We start from the raw sequence: 20,774 nt of genomic DNA on the forward strand, positions 1-20,774 counted from the left end.
AGATCTGTACCTTTTGATGGCCCATTCAGTGGTGTGCAGTGTAAGGGACCCAGGTACTAGTTGAAGACCTGTGTCCTTGCCTGGTCCAGTCACATTCTGAGGCCTGGCTGCGTATCTCACCCCTCCCCTAGTGGGTCTGGGTCACTTGGACCTGTAGCGGGACACCTGAAGACCATCCTGTTTCTAGGAAGAATGGATGCCATGGTTACAGAATCAGACTGGCATGTGTGTGGGTTGGGGGAGGCAGGGAGAGAAAGGGGAGCAGACAGCCATGCATGGAGAGAGAGTTTTGTGTGAGGATGAAGAGGTAAAGAAGTCAAGACTGGGAAGAGAGGGGCAGGAAAGGGTCAGGTGGGAGGCTGTGCCACCGTGAAGTAAGGCTGCAGAGAATGGCCTAGAACAACAGGGAGAGGCTGAAGGTGGCTGAAGGTGTGACTTAATCATGGCCTTCTCTCTGATCGGCACCTCTTTTCTCCCTCATTCACCCTGTTGCCCCGGCTTTTGTTTTCCACTGTGACCAAGTCTTAGCCAACAGGATATGATTGGCAGGAAGTTGTTTCAGAGCAAAAATAACTGGTGTGTCATTCTGTAATATTATGGAGGAAATTTATGGTGTGAGTGAAGTGGAGTGTGGTCTTTCAGGATATTTTGCATAGGAAACCGGGCATGGTGGTGCACGCCTTTAATCCCAGCACTTGGGTGGCAGGAAAATCCGCTGTGAGTTCGAAGCCAACCTGAGACTTCATAGTGATTTCCTGGTCAGCCTGGGCTAGAGCAGACTCTACCTTGAAAAAACAGAACAAGAAAAGAATATTCTACATGTAGTCTTGGAGTTTGTGTTTATACATCTAGTACTGAACATCTTTGTTGTTTTTGTATTAGGAGACATATGCTATCTACCCCCAAACCTATTCTTTTCCTTGTATTGTCTAGCCTGGACCAAACAGTCTTTGTTATAAATATAACAGGATATTTAAACATTAGTATTTGTATTACATACAAAAACGATATAGGTTAGTTAATTGGTTACTTCTAGAATACCAGGATGTAATATGATAAGGTTATAGGCCCTCTGCCTAGTGACTTAGGAATTTATTCCCCTGGTTCCATTGAGATTAGGTCACACTGGAAGATGTATGTCACCTCCTTGTTTAAAGGTAATATGAAGAAAACCCTCATGCCTCCTTTCCTGTTTTCCTCTATTTATGCATTTGACCCTATAGTCCAAAGTTGCACACATGCTGTTTCTTTTATTTTTATTTATTTGAGAGTGACAGATAGAGAGAGAAAGAGGCAGATAGAGAGAAAGGGAATGGGCGCACCAGGGCCTCCAGCCACTGCGAATGAACTCCGGAGGCATGTGCCCCCTTGTGCATCTGGCTAACGTGGGTCCTGGGGAATTGAGCCTCGAACCAGGATCCTCAGGCTTCACAGGCAAGCGCTTAACCGCTAAGCCATCTCTCCAGCCCAACACATGCTGTTTCTTTATCATTTTATTTCTCAGTGAAACAACTTTCCTTTCCAGGTAGATTTTCCACACACTTGCATACGGGGCAAAGCATGAGATCTCACACTTCATGGTCTCAATCCTTGAGGTTGAGTCAGGACCTAGAGGCCAGTTTCAACAGGATTTGTGAGAACCCAGACACCTTCTCTTTAAAACCAAAATACTTTCTTCTTAAGGTCCCGATCCTGAAAACAATGTCATCACCGCACAAAGCCCTTGGCCACATGTGTTTGTCAAGTTATCTGTCCTTACATTTACATTACTGGGCCCCATTCTAACAGAAAGTGCTGTATTCTAAGTTGTTTTGGGACGTGAGGGGAGATGATGGTCCTTTTGACGTAGATGTCTTAGAAACAATGGAAATAAATATGCTAGCCTTTTTTTTTTTTTTTTTTGAGTTAGTTTCACTCTAGCCCAGGCTGACCTGGAATTCACTATGTAGTCCCAGGGTGGCCTCAAACTCAATGGCAATCCTCCTACCTCTGCCTCCCGAGTGCTGGATTTAAAGGCATGCACCACCACTCCGGGCTTCATGCTGGACCTTTAAATTATGAAGTACACTTTCTGGCCTCAAAAAGATTTTGCTGAGTTCTCCTATCCTGACTCATTCTGTTTAAATGATTCAGTAGTCAACACTGTATTTTTCCCTATAATTCGCCCTTAATATAAGATGTTGGCCATCATTGTTGAATTGAGATTGTTTTATCTGCTCAAAAATAAACTTAAGAACCAGGGCACGGTGGTGCACACCTTTAATCCCAGCACTCGGGAGGCAGAGGTAGGAGGATCACCAGGAGTTCGAGGCCACCCTGAGGTTACATAGTGAATTCCAGGTGAGCCTGAGCCAGAGTGAGACCCTACCTTAAAAAAATAAAATAAGGGCTGGAGAGATGGCTTAGCGGTTAAGCGCTTGCCTATGAAGCCTAAGGACCCCGGTTCGAGGCTCGGCTCCCCAGGTCCCACGTTAGCCACATGCACAAGGGGGCGCACGTGTCTGGAGTTCGTTTGCAGAGGCTGGAAGCCCTGGCGCGCCCATTCTCTCTCTCCCTCTATCTGTCTTTCTCTCTGTGTCTGTCGCTCTCAAATAAATAAATAAAAATTAAAAAATAAAATAAAATAAATAAAATTAACTTAAGGTGCGGAATATGCTCTTTCTGAAAACCTTGAAATATTTGGTGCATAACTGCTTCTTAAGATGAAGACAGTGCAGTTAAGGCAGGTCACTAGTGATTGAATTTAGAGTTTATTGGCCGCAATGGTGAGTCGCCTCTGTTTTAGCTGAACCATTTCTTCGTTGAGCCCTAAGCAAGTACCAGTTTCCAAGGAGGATAGCTCCTCTGTTGTTCATTCTCTGGTCAGTTTTCCTCACATTCTCCTCACCAGTGAACCCAAAATAGAAAGCAGGCCACAGGCAAGGATGGCAGTGACCCGCAGGGTGTTTGGAGGAGAGCTGGCCAGTCCTTCCGCAACCACAGTATGGACTGACCACAGGCTATTTTAAGGGTAGGTCTTCGAATGGTGCCTAATTACAGCTATATCTTGTGCTCTTGGATTGTAAAAGGTAGGCATTATAAGCGTCTTTACCAATTTTTAAATTAAATTATTTTTATTTCATTTTTAAAGTTAGCCTTTGCCAAAAATGAAGCTACCCAAAATTATGTAAAGACAGGTTTATCTTTTCCCTTTGTCCTCCTTTCACATTCCTGAGAGTACTGACATTAAGATATGATGGCTGCCTCTTTCACCAGACTGACTTCTCATAGGATGTGTAGACGCATATGTAGGGCTTTTAAATTATTTGCTTATTCATTTAGTTGAGAGAGAAAGAGGCAGAGAGAGAGAGAATGAATGAATGGGTGCACCAGGGCTTCTGGCCACTGCAAATGAACTCCAGACACATACACCACCATGCGCATCTGGCTTACGTGGGTACCGGGGAATTGAACTTGAGTCCTTAGACTTCACAGGCAAGTGCCTTAACCACTAAGCCTTCTTTCCAGCCCATATGTAGGGTTTTTAAGTTATTTCTTTAATGGGTACTCATGATATTTCTCCCAGCCACATGCAGCTGTCTGATATTGGCATGAAACAACCAGATGGGTGGATTTTACTGGGGTGCTATTTGCCCAAAGAGAAAACAAAGTAAATCAACAGAATTGAAAGGACCATGGAGTGTGCAAGAAGTGACAGAGACAGTATTTAAGTCCTGTTGGGACAGAAAAGTAGAACACTGGGGAAATTGAAATGGCGGTATTGCGGGGTGGGGGAGGGGAGATTCAAGTATATTCATGGACTGGAGAGGTGGTTCAGCGGTTTAAGGTCCTTGTTTAGAAAGCCTGATGGCCTGGGTTCGATTCCCCAGTATGCACATAAAGCCAGATGCATAAATGGAGCATGCATCTGGAGTTTTCCTGCAGTGGCAAAAGTCCCTGCCATGCTCTCCCCCCCCCCATCTACTTCCAAATAAATAAATCATTTTAAAAAAATAAAGTAGACTCATTATGTCTTCCTTCCTTCCTTCCTTCCTTCCTTCCTTCCTTCCTTCCTTCCTTCCTTCCTTCCTTCCTTCCTTTCTGAGGCAGGGTCTCACTCTAGCCCAGGCTGACCTGGAATTCACTTATGTAGTCCCAGGGTGGCCTTGAACTCATGGTGATCCTCCTACCTCTGCCTCCCGAGTGCTGGGATCAAAGGTGTGCGCCACCACACCCGGCTGGTGTGTGCACTTGTCTATCACGAATATTTCAAAGGGGTCTCTTTGGGTCAGTAGAGGAGCTACTTTAAGTTTGGAGTCTACTTTACAGCCAAGTCAGTTGTATAATAGCTCAATGGTGAGAATCATGCGGTCACTCAACCACCTCCCTTCTAGTAGCACATAGGTGGTTTTCTGGTTTCAGCCCCTGTAAATTGTACCGCAAACATCTGACATTAAGTCTTTGAACTCCTCTTTAAGTCAGAATGTCCCCAAATGGGGATTTCTAGGACAAGGATGGCCTTGTCTTTTATGTTTTCAATACTGCCAGTCTCCATTTCCAAAAAAGTTGTAGCAACTCCCATTCCTATGTCCTGCTTGCGTGGTAACCAGAGTAAAAGATGATGCTGGGCTGAAAATTCTCTTTTCTTGTTTTGCTTCATCTCGGGCTCGCCTGTTGATTTTATTCCTTCCTGTAGTTATTTTCTTGTTGTCGTTGTTCTCTCGCTTGTGTTTTCCCTTTTCTCTTGTGTGATACAATCTGGGCTGCAGGGCTGGAGAGATGGCTCAGCAGTTAAATGCACTTCCTGAGCAAGCTTGAGAGCCCAAGGAGGTCGGAGACTCCTCCCACGGTCATTTCCCCAGAACCCATGTCAACAGCTGGGGGTGGCCACGTACCCACCTGTAATCCCGCTCCAGCAAAAGCAAGCAGCGGGCAGGGGATCGCCCTGGCATGTCAGTAAGAGACTCCAGAAGTTGTCCCCTTTCTTTTGCATCTTCCTGGATGGAAGAATACATTCATCCAATTGGTCCTCTAAGGATTCAGAGCTCAGAGCAGTTTTCCTTGGTCTGTTAGTTTCTCATCTCCTGCCACCGTCAGCTGAGACGGCAGGAAGCTTCCAGAAAGCCACCAGGAACCGTGTCTAGAGTAAGAGTCCCATGCTGGGTGTTAATCTCTGAGATCGCAGTGTTTGCGTTTGCTGAAGGGCTCAAGCCTCGATTCAGGAGTAGAGTCTGTCGTGGCTGGCAAGGGCCTTTGAAGCACCTCGTGTGGCTGGGCTCACCAGCAAACACTACAGGCAATATAGTATATGCCAAGCAAGTTCCTGGCATTCAGTGGAGTAGATGCCACTTGTGTATGTTTTTGATCTTGGGATGTCAAACATTAGGAAAAAATGGAATGTGGCGGTCTTATCAAGAGCCTGCCTTCGTCACAAGCACATTATTTATTTATTTATTTTTATTTATTTATTTATTTTTATTTATTTATTTATTTGAAAGCAACAGACAGAGAGAGACAGAGGCAGAGAGAGAGGGAAAGACACACCACGGCCTCCAGCCACTGCAAACGAACTCCAGACGCGTGCGCCCCCTTGTGCATCTGGCTAACGTGGGTCCTGGGGAATCGAGCCTTGAACTGGGGTCCTTAGGCTTCACGGGCGAGCGCTTAACCGCTAAGCCATCTCTCCAACCCACAAGCACATTATTTTATCCCAAAAGCATGAGCAGGCGATTTGGAGAATGCCCCTTGACCTCTTATAGCTTTTCCTCCCCTAGATACCATCACAGCAAATGTGGAGCAGGGGACTTTGTCATTGTCTTGTGCAGCGTTCTTGCTCAGTCATGAAAATGCACTTAAGGAAGGCTAGTCACAAATGTCATTTGCTTACACGTAGACAATTGGGTAAATGTGATCTTGGGAGTCTGAGTCATTGCCAAGAACCTAGTTTAGCAATTTCAGTGCTAAAAAGTAGTAGTAAGATGGCTGGATTTCTTATGAGCCTCAGCTAGAAATGTGATAAGCCAGGTGCGGTGGCGCACGCCTTTAATCCCAGCACTCGGGAGGCAGAGGTGGGAGGATCGCCGTGAGTTCGAGGCCACCCTGAGACTCCATAGTGAATTCCAGGTCAGCCTGAGCTAGAGTGAGACCGTACCTCAGAAAAATCAAAAAAGTAGAAAATTTAAAAATGCAATGATACAGTCGCAATAGACCCTATTCAGTCGTGAACTAAAGAGGACGAGGTCCCTTCCTCACTGCCTGCTTGGCAAGGGCTGAGGTGTAACTCATATCTTTGGGGCAAGTGACAGAAGAGAGAGGACATTCTGCTCTGAGCTCCATCAGCATACCTGTAGGTACCAGGAGTAGCAGAGAGCTCTGATTGCTGAGAATAGGGTGTCGATTTAAAGGGACCAGGCATGAGAAATGAAGACTCGGAACGACTTGTGGCTAACTGGGCTTTCAAGATGGGCCTTGCTCTAGGAGAGCCTTCGTGAGCTCCACCCCCTCATCCAGGCTAGCTCTCACTGTTTCTTGTGCTTTCTTGTGACATCCCTTGTACCCATTTTTAATTTTTGTACATGGGTCTTAGGGAATCGAACTTGGATCCTTTGCCTTTGCAGGCAAATGCCTTAACTACTAAGCCATCTCTCCAGTCCTCCTTGTATCTGTTTTATTCTCTTTTCCCCAGCTGGTGTTTCTTAGAGATCATAACTTTGTCCATTAATGGTTGTGTCTCCAGTACCTGGTATATAGTAGGTACTCAGTGAATATTTTGGAATGAATCAGCATTTTGGCCTTCAAGATCTTCCATAGTCCTCTCTCTACCTCCCATTGAAACCGTTTTTCTTGTTTTTCCTGTCCTATACATTTGTCATAGACTAGACCCTATTCAGTTCTTTTTACTATCTGGGGACGTTTGTACCCTTAGTCTGTCTACCCATCCCCTCCATTCTTCTCACACAGCCTGGAATGTTATTATTTTTCCCCCGTCTTTCTGTCTAAATTGTCTTTTTGTTGGAAACCTGCCTCATGTTCCATGATGTTACAAAGCATTTCTGAACAGTTTGGTGCTTAATGGCTTGGTGTTTAATTCTTCCTTTTCCTTTCTTTGGGTCATTTTGGCTCTACAGTTAGTTGGTCAGCAGCCTTCCACGGGTGGATCACACATGCCCGCAGCGTTTTGTCCCCTAAGTGCCTGTGGCCAACATGTGGCTGCCTCTCAGAGACCAGGCAGGATGGTCCAGTGGCCTGCGTCTTCAGGAGGGGCTGACTTTGGAGAGCTCTGTACAAAAAGGCTTTTGCTAAATGTAATTCATTTCTCTTGTCGTCAGAGTGCCAGAGAAGCAGAAATCAAACTGAAAAGTGAAAGCCGAGTCCAGCTGTTTTACTTGGACCCAGATGCCCAGGTAAGAACTATTTTCATATTTAAAATTTTCGACTCAGCCAGGCATGGTGGCGCACGCCTTTAATCCCAGCACTTGGGAGGCAGAGGTAGGAGGATCGCTGTGAATTCAAGGCCACCCTGAGACTACATAGTGAATTCCAGGTCAGCCTGGGCTAGAGTGAAACTCTACCTCAAAAAAATAAAAAGAAAAAAAATTCAACTCAGTAGGTGGAGAGGCAAAAACCTTTGGTGTTTATTTGCTTATTTCAGACTGTCAAATAGCAACACTATAGAATATGTGGGTAAAAGTCTATAGCTGTACCACCCTGAACATGCTCAATCTTGTCTGATCTGGGAAGGAAGCTAAGCAGGGTCTGGCCTGGTTAGTACTTGGATGGGGGAATACTTGGATGGGGGAAAGGAGAGATAAAAAACAATCTGTTTTTGCCACAGCAGAGCTATTGTAAATATTTAATATCCACTACGTTTTGAATATTGGGAGAAACTTACCCAAGGGTATTCTCAGCTCTGCAAAGATCATATGTTGTCAATCTCCATTAGAAAATAGCACATGTCATTGTAGACACCAGGAGGCGAGGAAAGCTCTCAGTGAGTCCAGGCTCAGGCCTAGCACAAACTGGGTCGTGTGTGACCCACATCTTGGTCCCCAGCAAAGTGCAAACATGATGTGACAGAAAGACCTCGGGGCCCTTAACAGTGAGCATGGCTCAGAGAATGAGCAGAGCCTTTTTAAAAATAGAACTGGGCTGGAGAGATGGCTTAGCGGTTAAGCGCTTGCCTGTGAAGCCTAAGGACCCCGGTTCGAGGCTCAGTTCCCCAGGTCCCACGTTAGCCAGATGCACAAGGGGGCGCACGCGTCTGGAGTTCATTTGCAGAGGCTGGAAGCCCTGGCGCGTCCATTCTCTCTCTCTCCCTCTATCTGTCTTTCTCTCTGTGTCTGTTGCTCTCAAATAAATAAATTAAAAAATTTTTTTAAATATATATGGAGAGATGGCTTAGCAGTTAAGCGCTCGCCTGTGAAGCCAAAGGATCCCGGTTCGAGGCTCAATTCCCCAGAACCCACGTTAGCCAGATGCACAAGGGGGTGCACGTGTCTGGAGTTCGTTTGCAGTGGCTGGAGGCCCTCTGTGCCCATTCTCTCTCTCTCACTCTCTCTCTCTGTCACTCTCAAATAAATAAAAAGAAACAAAATAAATTATAAAAGCCAGGTGTGGTGGCGCATGCCTTTAATTCCAGCACTCGGGAAGCAGAGGTAGGAGGATCACCTGAGTTCGAGGCCACCCTGAGATTACATAGTGAATTCCAGGTCAGCCTGGGCCAGAGTGAGGCCCTACTGCAAAAAAAAACAAAAAAAAAGAAAAAAATTATAATAAAAAATAGAACTTCTCCCACTTAACTTTAATAACAAGCATTCTTCTGTGTTTTGCAAAGAAACATCCTGATCATTCATACATGCATACATATATACACACATACATACGTACATATATACATCTCAGTGTTTATGATGATAAAATATATATAGCATAATATTTATTTTAACTATTTCTAAGTATATAACTCAGTGGCTTAATACATTCTTATTGTACACATCAGTTTACTCTCATACCACGTTCAGAGTCCAGAACTTTTCTGTCTTTCCAAGCGGGACTCTCTGTTCTCTCTCTTAAATAATAATCTCCCATTGCCCTCCGGTAGCCCCAGTCCCTCTTCTGTTTTTGGTCTCTGAATGTGACTATTTTAGCAACTTCACAAATGTGAAATCACGTAGCATTCATCCCTCTGTAGCTTGCTTATTTTACTTAACTGTTTTCAAGGTCCATCCATCCATATTGTCAGAATTTCCTTGTGATGACTACTGTTCCATTGAAAGTGTTCATGTGCCTGTGTGTTCATACATTTGCAGTGCATTTTATATATCCCTCCACATACGTTAGTGGACTTTAGGTTGCTTACAAACCATAATTTTATGCCACGTTATTATCCATCAAGTCTGTGATCACTTATTTGATTGTTATTATTATAAGCTATATAAACTTATGTACTTCTGGTGGAATGGTTAATGGGAGCATCATGTATTTACATATGTGTGTTTTCTTTTCAAAGAAGCTTGACTTCTCATCCGCTGAGCCAGAAGTGAAGCCATTTGAAGAAAAGTTTGGGAAAAGAATTCTTGTCAAGTGCAACGATTTGTCGTTCAATTTGCAGTGCTGTGTTGCTGAAAACGAGGAAGGACCCACAACAAATGTAATTGTTTAAAAATATATTTATTTATTTGAGAGAGAGAATGGGTGTGCCAGGGCCTCTAGCCACTGCAAACGAACTCCAGATGCATGCGCCCCCCTTTTGTATCTGGCTTTACGTGCATACTGGGGAATCGAACCGGGGCCCTTTGGCTTTGTCAACAAGCACCCTAACCTCTAAGCCATCCCTCCAGCACGGCTACTGTAATTTTCCTTTTTACAAATAAAGGTGTTGGGCTAGGGAGATGGCACCATGGGTAAAAGTGCTTGCTGTGCAGGCATGATGACCTGAGTTGGGACCCCAGAACCCACGTAAAGCCAGACACAGGGGTGCACATCTGTAATCCCAACCAACGGTGACCAACAATAGCTCCTGTCTCAACCTGGAGGAAGGACAAGGACTGGCACCCCTGTCTGTCCTCTGATCTCAGCACGTGCACTGTGACACATGTATACCTATCCCTACACACATGTTCACACACACATACGTTAAAGATTTTTTTAAAAAGGTTTCTCGGTGATCAATGAAAACTCATCGAAGCAGAAATCCAGAGACTGCAGAGAGCTCGATACTAAATCGGGCTGCCAACAGGCCTGCCGTGGCTCTGGGAACCTTGCAGAAGAGCGGGTGGAAGGATTGTTAAGGGCTCAGGGTGGGTAGGGGTACCCTGAGGCACGTGTAGCCTGTGGCGCGGCAGCATTGGTGTGAACTAGCCCTGGAGAGGTGCAGAGCCCAGATCAGGGTGTGGGGGGCTTGCTCAGCAGACATAGATGTTTCTGGCTAAGGATAAGAGCAGGTTCGGGCCCCATGTTCCAGGAGATGGATTTCATCTTTGATGTTTCCGTAGAGCATGCATTAGGCAGCAACGCATACAAAAGTAAAATAATAGTTTTGCTCATTTCTTTTTTATTAATGAACTTACTTATTTACTTACTCATTAGAGAGAGAGAATGAGAATAGGCACACCAGGGCCTCTAGCCACTGGAAACGAACTCTGTACGCATGCGCCACCATGTGCATCTGGCTTACATGGGTTCTAAGGAGTCGAACCTGCATCCTTGGGCTTTGCCGGCAAGTGCCTTAACCTCTAAGTCATCTCTCTCCAGCCCCGTGTAATTTCTCAAATGTTTTATAACCTAATTCTCTATGTGACAAGGATCAAAACTTTCACTAATAATGTATGGCCACAATCATAAACAGTTCTCTCATCATTCCTCTTTTATTTATTTTTTTCTGAAAATATTTTATTTATTTGAGAGAGAGGGAGAGAGAATGGGCATGCCAGGGCCTCTAGTCTCTGCAAATGAACTCCATACGCATGTGCCTCCTTGTGCATCTGGCTTTCATCGGTACTTGGGAATCGAACCTGGATCCTTAGGCTTTGCAGGCAAGCACCTTAACCACTAAGCCATCTCTCCAGCCCTCCCATGCTGTTGGAGCCACTGTGGATTATTTGTTTTTGTTGTTGCTGTTCAGGTGGAGCCTTTCTTTGTTACTCTGTCCCTGTTTGACATAAAATACAACCGAAAGATTTCTGCCGATTTCCACGTGGACCTGAACCATTTCTCGGTGCGGCAGATGCTGGCCCCCACGTCTCCACCTCTGATGAACGGCAGCCAGAGCCCGCCTCCCCTTCAGGACATCCTCCACGCCGCAGCAATGCAGTATCCAAAGCAGGTGGGCACTGGTCCCAGCTCTGGCCCCACTCCCACGGATTCTGCACATGCTGTGTCAATGCATTGAACGTGCCAGACTGAGACTCTGTAAGGCCTAAGTGGAGTCATTAGACTGTTATTTAGTTATTTTTATTTATTTATTTATTTATTTGACAGAGAAAGATAGAGATAGAGAGAGAGAGAATGGGTATGCCAGGGCCTCCAGCCACTGCAAACAAACTCCAGATGTGTGCGCCCCCTTGTGCATCTGGCTAACGTGGGTCCTGGGGAATTGAACCAGGGTCCTTTGGCTTTGCAAGCAAGTGCCTTAACCACTAAGCAATCCCTCCAGCCCTAGACTGTTATTTATATGGACAGTATATGGAATTAGATGGTAGGAGCAAGCTGAGGGAGAAGTGGTTCGGATTTCTCATTCCTTTTAGATACTTGCTGAGTGCACAAGGGACTGTGGCTCGCCTCGTGTGTTTGGCTGCCGCGCTCCTTGTGAAGTGGGCTGTTTGACCTTTCATTGCCAGCAGGTTTAGTGCAACTATCATTTGTCACTGAAGAAAACCTGTTTGTCTCCTAGGGAATATTTTCAGTCACGTGTCCCCATCCAGATATATTTCTTGTGGCCAGAATTGAGAAGGTTCTCCAAGGGAGCATCACACACTGCGCAGAGCCCTATATGAAGAGTTCCGATTCTTCCAAGGTAGGCTTCTGTGGTCCGTGAGGATAAAAGGCGATCTGACAGCCAGGCCTGGAAGCTCATGTCCATAATCCCAGCACCCAAGAGGCTGAGGCAGGAGGACAGTCATGAGTTTGAGGCCTGCTTGGGCTAGAGTGAGTTTCTGCCTCAACAACCTGAAAAACACCTGTACGTCAAAATACAAATGCTTGAATGAATCATAAGTAAACCATATTTACTTGTAGTCTGGAACTTATAGAACACATAGCATAGTTATTTATTTTTCATTTCCTTTAATGTGTCCATTTGCTTTTGTGGGTTTTGGGGATGGGCCTGGGGTACCACATGTACTAATCTGCCTCTCTGCTCTATTTCTCTCCCAAGTGTCTGATTTTTAAGGAAATTTTTTTTCACCTGTAAACAAAATACATCATTTTGCCAATCTATCCTGACATCTTAAAATAGACTTCAGGGCTGGGGAGATGGCTTAGCGGTTAAGCGCTTGCCTGTGGAGCCTAAAGACCCCAGTTCAAGGCTCGATTCCCCAGGACCCACATTAGCCAGATGCACAAGGGGGCGCACGCGTCTGGAGTTCATTTGCAGTGGCTGGAGGCCCTGGCGCGCCCATTCTCTCTCTCTCTCTCTCTGCCTCTTTCTCTCTCTATCGCTCTCAAATAAATAAATAAAAATAAACAAAAAAAATAGTTTTCAAAGGAAGCAGCCATGATGGTACACACCTTTAATCCCAGCACTGGCGAGGCAGAGGTAGGAGGATCGCCATGAGTTCGAGGCCAGCCTGAGACTCCATAATGAATTCTAGGTCAGCCTGGGATAGAGTGAAACCCTACCTTGAAAAACCAAAATAATAATAATAATAATAAAGTAGTTTTCAAAGGGATTACCAGCATGATAGTTAGTTTTCATTTATGACCTCCTAAAATAATTTTCAAAGGAATTGCTAGATTAATAGTCAATGTTGTGTCATTAAAAATTTCACATATTACAACCAAACATTATTCTTCCTATCTGTTGATGTGCCTCTTGGATTCTGGGATCACATTTTGGTCCTTATTGATTGCAGAATTATTAAATGTTTAAAGGTCAGATGACTGGATAATCTAAGACCTTCTTAATTCTTTTTTTTTTTTCTTTTGAGGTAGGGTCTCACTCTGGTCCAGGCTGGCCTGGAATTAACTCTGTAGTCTCAGGGTGGCCTCGAACTCACAGCGATCCTCCTACCTCTGCCTCCCAAGTGCTGGGATTGAAGGCGTGTGCCACCACGCCTAGCTAAGACCTTCTTAATTCTTTAGGAAATGGGCCTACAAAACTTGTGTTACTTTCTCAGTGTCCCATAGCCAGAGTGGTCCAAGGACATAGCCTGTCCTGAGCATAAATACAGCCATTATCACCACCGCGCGCGTGCTTGTCCAGGCCTCCGGGCGCTGTGTGAGAGCTTGCTTAAGGAATACGTGGTGGCGGCTATTGGGATCATGGTTCTCTTGAGTCACAGGATGTGGGATCTCATGGTGGTGTTCTGTCTGATGTCTTCCAGGTTGCCCAAAAAGTACTGAAGAATGCCAAGCAGGCATGCCAAAGGCTAGGGCAGTATAGAATGCCATTTGCTTGGGCAGCAAGGTAAGGTGATTCCTTTTAATACTTGTGTATAGAGATGGATGGATGGATGGATGGAGAGGCCTATTCTGTTTATCATCATAAGTCATTGGTCATCTTGATTCTAAGTTAAGCCCCAAATGTGAAAAGGCAAGGACAGAGAGGAGAGATGCTGGCCAGAGAGTAGCTGTCTGGTACAGGTTAGGTCAGCAGGAAGTTGGTTGTGAAGGGATTCCAGGCTGCAGCCATGTGCCTCTAGCTGAAAGCGGGAGCTAGCTGGAGGCCCACTGTGGACTCTCTCTCTCTCTCTTTCTCTCTCTCTCTCTGCTTTTTCCTTCTTCCACATTTGAATGTGTATGTTGTTTTCTAAGCAGAAGCCTTTAGCCGGAACTGTGTTCTGGGTAAATTGAGTTAGTTGGGGACGTCCTCATTAATATTTTCTGCATTTTTAGATAATGAGATTTCTGTTGGCTGCAGCCAAAGGAATGACAGTTAGTCTGTACATAGAAACCAGAGTTAAGCGATGGGTTTGTTTGGGTCCTTTGGAAACCAAGCCCTGAAATGTTGTTTTTGTTGTTTTAGGACGTTGTTTAAGGACACATCCGGGAACCTTGACAGAAATGCCAGGTTTTCTGCAGTCTACAGGCAAGATAGCAACAAGCTATCCAACGAGGACGTGCTCAAGCTGCTTGCAGACTTTCGGAAGTGAGTTTTAAAGCCTTTCTTTTTTTTTTTTTAATTCTTTTTTTAAAATTTTTTTGGTTTATTTTTATTTATTTATTTGAGAGCAACAGACAGAGAAAGAGGTAGAGAGAGAGAGAGAGAGAGAGAGAGAGAATGGGCGCGCCAGAGCCTCCAGCCACTGCAGATGAATTCCAGACGCGTGCGCCCCCTTGTGCATCTGGCTAACATGGGACCTGGGGAACCGAGCCTCGAACCGGGGTCCTTAGGCTTCACAGGCAAGCACCTAACCACTAAACCATCTCTCCAGCCCTTAAAGCCTTTCTGAGCAATAGAGTTGGTGCGGTGCAAGCGAGAGGCAGGAAAAATTGTGTAAATTGTGTAACTAAGATGTCACAGGGGATGGGTGGGAGGGGTGTGGGTAGAAGGTTTCCTTAACTCCCAGGGGAGGAAGAAAAGGTCCCAAATTAGCAGTCACCCAATCCATTTGAATTCTGTACTGGGTGTTTGGGGGGGTGTGATGAGAGGGATGGATTCAGGGTAGAGATGTGCTTGGGTTGGAAGGAGACTATGGGCGGACTCTGTCAAGAGATGGAAAAGGGACTGGACAGATGGCTTAGAGGTTAAGTGCTTGCCTGTGAAGCCTAAGGACTCCGGTTCGAGGCTGGATTCCCCAGTATCCACGTTAGCCAGATGCACAAGGGGGCGCACGCGTCTGGAGTTCGTTTGCAGAGGCTGGAAGCCCTGGCGCGCCCATTCTCCCTCTTTATCTGCCTCTTTCTCTCTCTGTCTGTTGCTCTCAAATAAATGAAAATTAAATGTAAAAAAAAAAAGAGAGATGAAAACGTCGCCCCCAAAGCCCCTGCAGGAGGACACAGGTAGAAGGAGATTAGGTCAAGTCATCAGAAATCCGAGTTATCAGACCTAGGTGTCCTGGCTGGGTGTTAGGGGGGGAAGGGGGGGAGGCTAGTAGCCACCTATGACAGGATTCAGCCTTGCCAGGTCAATTGACTCATGGTACTATTAAGCAAGTGTGGGATAGAGAAAAGATAATAACTAGCTTGTCCAGTCCTTATATTTAGCAGGCAGAAGTTGGACAATAGCAACAGGAGAATGTGCCAAACATTGGCACGGGGAAACTGGCTGTAACACCCATAAGCCTGCCCCCAACAATACACTGCCTCCAGAAGGCATTAATTTCCAATTGCCATCAGCTGGGGAGACTAGCATTCAGAACACCTGTTTATGGGGGACCCCTGAACCAAACCACCACATGCATATTGGCTTGTCTCATAGGCATATATTCAGTCATTTTTTTTTTATTAAACAAATAGATACCAAATTCCTTTCAGTCATATGTGAGCTAAAAATAAGTGACAGCAAAGTTGCTAGTGAATATTTTCTTCTACAAGATGTAATTAAATTCACATGTGTCGTCTGTGTGGTGTGATGTGTGTGCGTGTATGTAATGTGTGCATATGTCTGTGCTGGTGCCCCGTATGCTCCCCCGGCTTGTCCGTGACTGCTGAAGAACAGGGGGTGTTCCAATCCATCACTCATCCTCCCGTGTTCTCTCTGCGAGGGGAGTCTCTTACTGAGCTTTGCCTGCTCCCCACAGCACTGGGGATACGGCTGCATGTGGCGGTTCATATGGGTTCTGGAGATCCAACGTCATGGGCTCTGAGGCCCCCTCACGCTTGTGAAGGAAGCTCATCTAACCACTGAGCCATCTCTCCCGCCCAAGGTGAACAATTGTCTTAAGACAGGATGAGTAACTAACCACTGAGCCATCCCTCCCGCCCAAGATGAACAGTTGTCTGAGACAGGCCGAGAGGTTACCCAGGAGACTTCCACAACAGTAACATCAGGGGACCCTTTAAGACAGGAAGTTAGGGACATTCTGATGTTGGGAATACAACCGCAGGCCCAGCCTCTTGGCCCCCCGAGCTTTGATGTTCTCGCACAACGCGATCAAAGGCGCTGTTGAGCAGGTGCTTACGAAGAGCTTATATGCCGGCGCTCTTCTCAAGGAATAGGTCGCCTTGTGTAAGGAAAGTGCAAGAGAAAAGCAAAAGAGAACACAGGACTTGATCTCTACAGACTGTTTATTGAGAGGAACAGCGAGGGGCAGCAGCCTTCCCGTGGGATGAAGGCTGAAGCACCGAGCCCAGCTGGGGTTCAGACGTACCCAGAGGATCCTAAGAAAAACAGGCTGTACCGGGTGCAGTAGATAAGGAACTTGTAGCTGTTGGGTCCTCCTTCAGAATAGGCTTCTTCAGCCAGGATTGTTTAAGGGAGGATACCCAGATGGTCTCTGGTCCTTCAAGGTGTCAAACTTAATGAGGCCCAATACCTCCTGTGGCTTCTCTATTGCCCACTCTTTAGTTAACTCTTTAGTTCCCTTTAGTTTACAGGGAAGGCTATTGACCCTTCACTAGCCACCGTTCTCCTTGAAATCGGTTTGCTAAGCTGGTTCCGTAGAAAAGTGCAGAATCTTCAGCCGAACGCATCTGCCATGGGTACACGTCAGGATATCCTAGGGACATGTCAGAGAGGTGCTGTACCTGTGTGCAGGCGATCGTTCGATGGCTGGCAGGAAGTGATTGATGGGCTCGTGTCCATCTGGAAACAGGCCTCTGGGGATGATGGAAAGAGGCCTGTTCTTGACAATACTCTGCAGAATAATACTTTCATCAATAATGTTTATGAGAATATAACATATTGATGAAATGTCTTCATGAAGCAAAGCTCTTGGGAATCTCAAACACAGTTGATATTAAAACCTTGCAGCAGTTTGGGCTGGAGAGATGGCTTAGCGGTTAAGTGCTTGCCTGTGAAGCCTAAGGACCCCAGTTCGAGGCTTGATCCCCCAGGACCCATTTTAGCCAGATGCACAAGGAGGCGCACGCGTCTGGAGTTCGTTTGCAGTGGCTGGAAGCCCTGGCATGCCCATTCTCTCCCTCTCTCTCTCTCTCTCTCTCTCTCTCTGCCTCTTTCTGTCTCTGTCACTCTCAAATAAATAAATAAAAATGAACAAAAATATTAAAAAAAAAACCTTGCAGCAGTTTGAGTCAGATGTTCCCCCCTTCCCACAAACTCTTTGTGTTCTGAATGCTTGGTCCCCAACTGATGGCAGTTTGGGAGGTGGAGCCTTGCTGGAGGGGATGTGTTGTTGGGCGAAGGCTTAGGGGTGTTCTGGCCAGCTCAACCTTGCAAGAACTTGGCTGGCTCTTCTGATGCTGTTGTCCACCTGCTGTGGCAGGGGTGATGTCCAGCCTCTGCTTGTTCCATGTTGTCTCCTGCCTTCGTGAAGCTTCCTCCTGAGACTATAAGCCTAAATAAACCCTTTCCTGTCACTCATACACTTCTTTTGATCGGGTGCTTTGTCCCAACAATGAGAAGGTAGCTACATCAAACTTGGACTTAAGAGGATTTTAATCAACTATAAGTTACTTAAATATAAAATGAAATTTCATCAGACAAAAATAAAATCAGATTCCAAAGTCTGAAACCATAATTGTCAAAATCCAGGACACAGACATATTACATGGTAGTAAAGCCTGTGAAAAGAGTTAGGAATTTGAGTTGAGAGTTTGTAAATTATTGAAATGTTTAGCTGGGTGTGGTGGCGCACACCTTTAATCCCAGCACTCGGGAGGCAGGGGTGGGAGGATCTCCATGAGTTCGAGGCCACCCTAAAACTACAAGTTAATTCCAGGTCAGCTTGGACTAGAGAGAGACCCTACCTCAAAAAAAAAAGAAAAAAAAAATGGGCTGGAGAGATGGCTTAGCGGTTAAGCGCTTGCCTGTGAAGCCTAAGGACCCCAGTTCGAGGCTCGGTTCCCCAGGTCCCACGTTAGCCAGATGCACAAGGGGGCTCACGCGTCTGGAGTTCGTTTGCAGAGGCTGGAAGCCCTGGCGCGCCCATTCTCTCTCTCCCTCTATCTGTCTTTCTCTCTGTGTCTGTCGCCCTCAAATAAATAAATAAATAATTTAAAAAAAAAAAAGAAAAAAGAAATGTTTACCTGTATATTTTTACATATGGCTACTAAAAAGTTTTAATTTAGCTGGGTGTGGTGGCACACACCTTTAATCTCAGCACTTAGGAGGCAAAGGTAGGATGATCACTGTGAGTTTGAGGCCAGCCTGAGACTACATAGTAACTTCTAGTCAGCCTGGACCAGAGCAAGACCCTACCCCAAAAAACAAAAAGCCAAAAACAAGTTAAAGTTTATCTTTGTAGCAGACATGATATTGGCATGTCCTTCTCTTAGAAACGTTCTGAAATGCAGCTTTCACTGTGAAGTTAATTCATAACATTTGATTTTTCTCCTCTTTTGCTTACAGACCTGAGAAAATGTCTAAACTTCCAGTGATTCTAGGCAACTTGGACATTACAATTGATAACGTTTCCTCAGACTTCCCCAGTAAGTGTTAACTATTGTTATGGAATAAACAACCATAATTTGGCTCTGTAGAGCTTGTACTTCAGTTGGTATGGTTTGGAATATCTTTTCAGATTATGTTAATTCATCCTACATTCCCATGAAGCAGTTTGAAACCTGTCCGAAAATCCCAATCACGTTTGAAGTAGAGGAATTTGTTCCCTGTATACCCAGACACACTCAGCCTTACACAGTGTACAACAATCACCTGTACGTTTACCCTAAGTACTTGAAGTATGACAGTCAGAAGACGTTTGCCAAGGTGAGTGTAAGGACAGAGCTTCCGTTGTTTATATTGAACTCTCCGTAAGTATTTTGCTTCCATATTCTTTTTTTTTTCCCCTCCCCTGGGGTCCTGGGGGATCGAACGTGGGTCCTTAGACTTCGCAGGTAAGCACCTTCACTGCTAAGCCATCTCTCCAGCCCTTAAAAATATATTATTTATTTATTTATTTATTTATTGGAGGGAGAGAGGAGAGAGTATACTTCCATATTCTTTTATACATATTTACATATTCTGGCCTCTTGTCCTTGTTCTTTTAAATATTCTTTTTCTTTTAAATATTGCTGCAGGCAAGGAATATTGCTATTTGCATTGAGTTCAAAGACTCAGACGAGGAGGACTCCCAGCCCCTGAAGGTTTGTTTTTCATTTATAGATTTACCTGTAGACTTCTGACTGCTCCACTTTAAAAATCTATTTGCATGGCGTTGTACAACGACAGAAACTTGACATATCTTAGTTGGCACAAACCAAAAATAAATGATACTATGCCACATAGCTGCATATGCCATCTCTTAGAGACTATGTAGTACTTAAATTCTCAACCTGTTTTGCCATTCTCTTTAGGGATTGAAATTCTTTCCTTTATTTATTGATTTATTTATTTATTTTTAAATTTATTTATTTATTTATTTGAGAGCGACAGACACAGAGAGAAAGACAGATAGAGGGAGAGAGAGAGAATGGACGCGCCAGGGCTTCCAGCCTCTGCAAACAAACTCCAGACGCGTGCGCCCCCTTGTGCATATGGCTAACGTGGGACCTGGGGAACCGAGCCTCGAACCAGGGTCCTTAGGCTTCACAGGCAAGCGCTTAACCGCTAAGCCATCTCTCCAGCCCCCACCTTTTTTTTTTTTGTTGTTCCCCCTTTATTCCCTGAGCTTTGGCAATTCCCAAGTCTCTGTTCCCCTACAAGACTGTGGTTACAGGCATGTGTGTGGCCACACCCAGATCTTTAATGGGGCTTTGGAGGTTCACACTCAAATACTCTCAGATCTTCTCCAGCCAGCTGGCCCTCACTAAACTGCTGAGCCATCTCTCTAGTCCCATGCCTGGAATTTTATTTTTATTTTTGTTTATTTATTTGAGAGCAACAGACAGAGAGAACAAGAGGCAGATAGAGAGAGAGAGAATGGGCACGCCGGGGCCTCTAGCCACTGCAGACGCGTGCGCCCTCTTGTGCATCTGGCTAACATGGGTTCTGGGGAATCGAACCTTGAATCAGGGTCCTTAGGCTTCGCAGGCAAGCGCTTAACCGCTAAGCCATCTCTCCAGCCCCTTGGAATTTTTTTTAAACAGGTACTGGGGATCAAATTCAGGTTCTCATTCTTGCAAGATAAGCACTATGCCAACTGAGCTATCTTCCCTGTTGCAATCAAAATTGATTGACTCTCGGGCTGGAGAGATGGCTTAGCGGTTAAGCGCTTGCCTGTGAAGCCTAAGGGCCCCGGTTCGAGGCTCGGTTCCCCAGGTCCCACGTTAGCCAGATGCACAAGGGGGCGCACGCGTCTGGAGTTCGTTTGCAGAGGCTGGAGGCCCTGGTGCTCCCATTCTCTCTCCCTCTATCTGTCTTTCTCTCTGTGTCTGTCACTCTCAAATAAATAAATTAAAACAACAAAAAAAAATTTTTTTTAATTGATTGACTCTCTAGCTGGGCAGAAATGAATCATTAGCCCACACCGGTGCTGAGAGGACAGAGATCAAAGTGTAAGCCACTTCTTGGAGGATACGCATGTGCTTGCTTGGTGCACATAGCCAAGGGCATGCGGACAGAGAGGGCGTGTCTA

The 20,774-nt window shown here is 45.4% G+C and overlaps 1 protein-coding gene across 18 annotated transcripts in view; it reads left to right on the top strand.

Moving 5' to 3' along the window:
- The window catches only part of Dock9 (dedicator of cytokinesis 9), a 362,490-nt gene that overhangs the window by 222,168 nt on the left and 119,548 nt on the right, over nucleotides 1–20,774 (top strand). For all 18 annotated transcript variants that reach the window (XM_045145642.1, XM_045145649.1, XM_045145646.1 and 15 more), the window contains exons 10-18: nucleotides 7,308–7,382; nucleotides 9,488–9,628; nucleotides 11,102–11,302; nucleotides 11,870–11,992; nucleotides 13,521–13,603; nucleotides 14,162–14,284; nucleotides 18,608–18,687; nucleotides 18,780–18,967; nucleotides 19,279–19,344. In XM_045145642.1, coding sequence (XP_045001577.1) covers nucleotides 7,308–7,382; nucleotides 9,488–9,628; nucleotides 11,102–11,302; nucleotides 11,870–11,992; nucleotides 13,521–13,603; nucleotides 14,162–14,284; nucleotides 18,608–18,687; nucleotides 18,780–18,967; nucleotides 19,279–19,344 — 1,080 coding nt within the window. The remainder of the gene's footprint in view (nucleotides 1–7,307; nucleotides 7,383–9,487; nucleotides 9,629–11,101; nucleotides 11,303–11,869; nucleotides 11,993–13,520; nucleotides 13,604–14,161; nucleotides 14,285–18,607; nucleotides 18,688–18,779; nucleotides 18,968–19,278; nucleotides 19,345–20,774) is intronic.

This window comes from Jaculus jaculus, chromosome 3, assembly GCF_020740685.1.
Source record: "Jaculus jaculus isolate mJacJac1 chromosome 3, mJacJac1.mat.Y.cur, whole genome shotgun sequence".
NCBI lineage: Eukaryota > Metazoa > Chordata > Mammalia > Rodentia > Dipodidae > Jaculus > Jaculus jaculus.